The 5064-nt window shown below is 47.5% G+C and overlaps 1 protein-coding gene across 1 annotated transcript in view; it reads right to left on the reverse strand.

Moving 5' to 3' along the window:
• The window catches only part of FAM184A (family with sequence similarity 184 member A), an 80999-nt gene extending 79019 nt beyond the window's left edge, over positions 1 to 1980 (reverse strand). Inside the window, exon 1 of the mRNA XM_015410356.1 lies at positions 1903 to 1980. Coding sequence (XP_015265842.1) covers positions 1903 to 1980 — 78 coding nt within the window. The remainder of the gene's footprint in view (positions 1 to 1902) is intronic.
• Between the last annotated feature and the right edge of the window lie 3084 nt (positions 1981 to 5064).

Raw genomic sequence — 5064 nt, forward strand, 5'->3', positions numbered from 1 at the left:
CTTCAAGCATCTTAAAACAGAAGTCTTAGCTAGCAGTGTAATTCTATTAAGAGTTATTCCAGTCTAAGGCCATTGATTTCAATGGCCTTAGACTGAAGTAATTCTACACAGGACTGCACTGTAAAGCTCTCAAAGGATGTGAACAAGCCATATATCATTCTGAATGGAAAGTACCTATATATATATACACCTCCACAAGTGACAGGATTACTATTAGAAAGCATATCCAATTAACTGTGTCTCCCGTCTCTTTGTAAAAGGCAGCTACAGGACCTAGTTCCTTGAAAAATACAATATGCGGAATGATAACTGATGCTTACAGTAGTTTACTTGGAAAGAATCTGACAACTGAACTTATGGCTTTGACCAGTCTATCAATTTTACATTTGAAAACTACAACAGCAGTGCTGTACATCTCATCAGAATGAATTTAAAGGAATTGTGATGAAATGGACAGTTTTCTTCCAAAACAGCTACAAACAACTGATTATTTTCAGAGGAGACAACCTTTTAGGGGGTTGCTGTTTTACATAAACCTGTTGTAACAATATGCCTTATGCCTTCCAAAGCCACTAAAAAGTCTGAAAGCTATAGTCTAAACCCCGTTTATACCAAGAAAGGAGAATATTACAAATTGCAGGTCTTTTGCCAGACATCAAAAGAAATAAACAATTTCTATTCATGTTAACCTTTGCGTTGTATTTCTATATCTGAATACAAACAAAAAACTTACTTATGACTAAACAGAAAATGGGGTAAAAGTAATTGACAAGAGGGCCAGATTTCTTATATCTATGCTATTTCCAGAGTGCACAGTCTCAAGCAACAACAAAAACTAATCCATACAGCACATAATTAAAGATTTTCAAAGCAAAATCACTTTCTTTCGAGGAACTCATCATAAATGTTGCACTGCCTCACACAGATACTGAAACTGCATAGAATCTCCAGGCTGCACTCTGCTGGGGTGAACACTCTTATTCCATGTCAAAAGCATACATTTCTGTTTTGTATATTTATAGAGGAAAGTTGCTAACAAATGCAGTCCTGAAGAGACTATAAAACGTGCAAACCCCTGAAATAATGCCTGTTGGTGCCCCTGCACTCTTCAGAAGTAACACTAGCACCAGCAGAACGGAAGAGTTTGGAGGGCAGGTTTTGCAGTGATTATGACTTGTTAAGTCAGCTAGTCATTGGGGCTGGGGAGGAAGGACAAAATAAGAACTGTAACAAGTGTGAGAAGGCAACTTGGAAATCGATGGAGGCTGAAGGGAAGGAGGCACAAGGTTAGAACTGGGATCCAATAAGTTTACCACAGAAAAAGCACTCGGAGAAGCCTGACAACCCGGTAGGCAAAAGTACTTTCCTTGGCTTCTTTTTTTGAAAGAACTCATTTAAAAGCTATGGGTTTTCTTCCCCCAACACCATATGACAAAGAGAGGAGGAACCCTTATTTGTTCCAGCGTGCAATCCAAGAATTCCCTCTCCCCCCACATGCACCAGACAGCCTAAGATAACGGTCCCCGTCTGCCACTACAATAACCATCACTCAGGGCACATCCTAACGCGACCCTTAAACACAAGACACCCCCTTTCCCCTCGCATGACAATAACCATGACCTACACGCAGCATATACAACGCAGCCCCCTCGTCGCGTGCAGCCCAGCGACGCCGCCAGCCCCTTCTCCTCCCAAATGTGCCTTCCTACCAGTCCTGTTTGGAGGCTCGACCCCCCCCCCCGGTCTACAAGGGAGGGCATCAACGTGTCTAAAAGAGGAGAGGGAGTAATTGAGAAATGCACATGGCTGTCTCGCGACTGCACACGCACTCCGGAGAGATGCCAGGAAGGGCCAGAAAGAAAGAAAGAAGGAAGGGGGGGGGTCCAGCAGCGAGAGAATTACCTGGTCATGCTGGCTCCCCCTCAGTCCCAGTGGCAGCAGCGCCGCCGCCGCCACCGACACCGCCAAGCAAGTCCGCATTCCCGCCCGCCCGCCCGCCACTGCCCACAGGCGCTTCTGCGACACATCTTTGCTGCTGCTGCTGCTGCCGCCGCGGCCACCTTTCCCTCCCGCTCTGGCTCGTCTCTCGGGCGGCCAATTTAATCCAAAGCCGAGCGGCGGCTCCAAGCCGAGAGCCCCCGGGTCGCTCCTGGCTGTGGCTGCCGGGGGGAGCGGGCGGGCGGAGGGGGGGGTGTCGCTCTTCTCGCCGACGGTCCAACGCGGGAAAGTGGCGGGCGGCCTCTGAGGAGACAGTCCGAGGGGTCGAGAGCAGTCGGGGCGGTTGAGTGGCCGTCTGAACTCCCCTGGCAGCCGGGCTTCCCCTCCAGCCGCTGTTTCTCTTCCTCCGCTCTGCTCTCTTCTTCTTCTTCTTCTTCTTGCTGCTGCCGCCGCCGCCGCCGCTGCTCCCGGGCACTCGCTCCGCTTCCCCCTCCCCCTTCTCCTCCTCCTCCTCTGATTCCCCCCTCCCTTTTCTCTCTCTTCTTCTCCCCCCCACCCTTCTGCCCCTCTTAATTTAGTCCATTCTTTAGCTACAAATAGAAACCGGATTCTCTCCTCCTCCCAAAAGAAAAAAAAGTGAAACAGAGGTAGAGAGGGAAGCAATCTCTCAAAGTGCAGGGCGCAAGCTCTCCCTCCCGATCCAAGGGCAATTTAGGAATCTGGGGGGGCTCCTCTGGACTGTCGAAGAAGCAGAGATGTCGGAGAACTGAAATGCCGGCCAGAAGCGCCCCCCCCCGCGCGCCCCCCAAATCCCTTTGGACTCCTCTTGGGAGAAAAGAGGACTGAGGGTGCTGGCGGGGAGAGAGAGAGGGAGAAAGTACGCGAGATGCTGCCGCTGCTCTCTCTCGCGCGCGCTCCCTGGCTCTCGACAGGGGTTTGGTTTTTTTTTTAAGGAACATTTATTATTGCTGTCTGTAAATCCTCTTATGCTACGCAGCTCACAGGATTGACTCCCCCCCCCCCGCGCCCGCAGTGTTCAGAGAAAAGCTTGTTGCAGAGCCGGACGTTTAGGAGAGTGAGTGGAAAAGGTACGCGGAGGAAGGGGGAGCAACGGAGAGAGGGACGGAGAGAGGGAGAACCAGCGAGCCACCCGGCGTCTCTCTGGCAGCCTGGACCGCGGTCAGAGGGAAGACATAAGAAGCGAGGAAAGCACAGGCGCACGCACACTCGAGGGGGGGAGGTGACGTCACTCCCTGCCATCCCGCGGTGCCAGCCCGGCAAGGACCTCCCCCGCTCTGTCTTGCTGTCTCTCGTTCACACACTCGGTCCCTGCTGGCGACGCGGGCAAAAGGACGCGCGGCCGCTTCTCCCTCTGAGAGAGAGAGAAACTCACGCTTTCAAATCCAAGCCAGTGAAGTGACGGGCTGAGTAGGTGTATTCTTTACACGCCGTCTTTGCCCCGCCTTCTCCCGTGAATTTGCAAAAATCCTTGTAATCATCATTACAGCTGATCTCATTTTATCAGGGAACATGCAAGACAGCCCAACAGTATTATTATTATTACTTCTTCTGGTAAGGGAAGGGATTACAATTCATGGTTTTTTAAAACACACACACACACACACATAACATGTTTCATCAAAGTAAAATGTGGGGAGAATTTGTTACAAATTATTTGCAGTCTCAGTTTGGGAACCTCAAAATATTTCCACCCTAAATCCCTGCTCCATTAAAAAATCTCAGCTAGTGGAGCCAATGAAACCTCAAGGTTAGATATGTGAAGGAGACAGTTTCAGAGGGTAGCCTTGTTGGCCTGCAGTAGAAGAGCGAGATTAGAGTCCAGCTGTGCCCGAGAGACCAACAAGATCTTGGGGATACAAGCTTTCTAACGTCAAAGCTCACATCAGATATGTGAAGGAGATGGCTCCCTTTTGGTGCCACTATTGATATCTGTTTGTTTGAATGAATGTGCATTACCATTTATTCCAGATCATGTTCTTTGTATCAACAGTAGCATTCGTTATTGCTAAAACATATTAAATAATGTCTTGTTATTAATAACAGCCTGCAGATTTTTTTTATATAAAGGCTTCTGGATACATTGATACAGAAGCTCCATAAATTACAGAAGAAAAATAACAGAAGATCACAAGTGCAGAACAGTTCAAGCATGCACGCATATCCCTGAAGGCTTTGGAAATCAGAATAAGATGTATTCAAAAGAAATGGACACTGTTTCCTCAAGGTCAAAGTCCAACTGTTAACTGAAAGCCTTCTCCAGAAAGTTAACACTTGAAGGGTTTCAGCACAACCATTTTTTGCTTCACTGATGACCCAGTTTGTCCACAGGATGAGCCAAGGGCTGCTGCCAGTGTTCTGCTCATTTCCCTGTGTGAATATGTGAAGCCTACATAGCAGAACCTGCTGACTCTTGCCCTCTATCCGCTGCCTTGAAGTATGCCTGCATGAGCCAACTATGTCTTAGCATCTTTAAAACGAGGTCAGGATTAAATAGCGCAGATAGGACTAGCTGCCTTCACTGCAAGCAACATACAGTCCAGTGCTTTAAGAGGCAAAACTGGTAAGGCATTAGCCAACTACATTATAGTACCCCATGGAACTACCTATACCATCACTCATTCCCTTTCCTCATGTGTTGTGAGCCACGTAGCAGTAACACCTAGACAGTTTATAACCAGTGATATTACTGCCTTCCATTTCATAATGCACCTAAGGGCATTAATGTACAGTTGTCACTTAGTCTGTGTTCAAGCACACATGGGAAAGTGGAGCAGAAACCAATGGTGTTGTCTATCGATCTAACTCATTTTTAACTCAAGGGAGCTCAGAGAATCATACACAGTTCTGCTTTCCCCTTTTTATTCTAACAACAACCCTGTAAAGTTATGTTAGGCTGAGAAAGAGAGAGTGACTGGTCCAAGGTCACCCAGCAAGCTTTTTGATCAAGTGTGGTCCCCCAGATCCTAGTACAAATAGTTTATTATACCACACTGCCTCATTCTACATGTTCAAGTTTGTACAGCTGAGTGTATTTGCAAAATGTCCAATCTACAATCACTTTTAATTGCTCATTAACAAAAAAAAGGAAGGAATGTTAACAATGTC

Source organism: Gekko japonicus, unplaced genomic scaffold, assembly GCF_001447785.1.
Source record: "Gekko japonicus isolate JY-2015 unplaced genomic scaffold, Gekko_japonicus_V1.1 scaffold1617, whole genome shotgun sequence".
NCBI classification, from domain to species: domain Eukaryota; kingdom Metazoa; phylum Chordata; class Lepidosauria; order Squamata; family Gekkonidae; genus Gekko; species Gekko japonicus.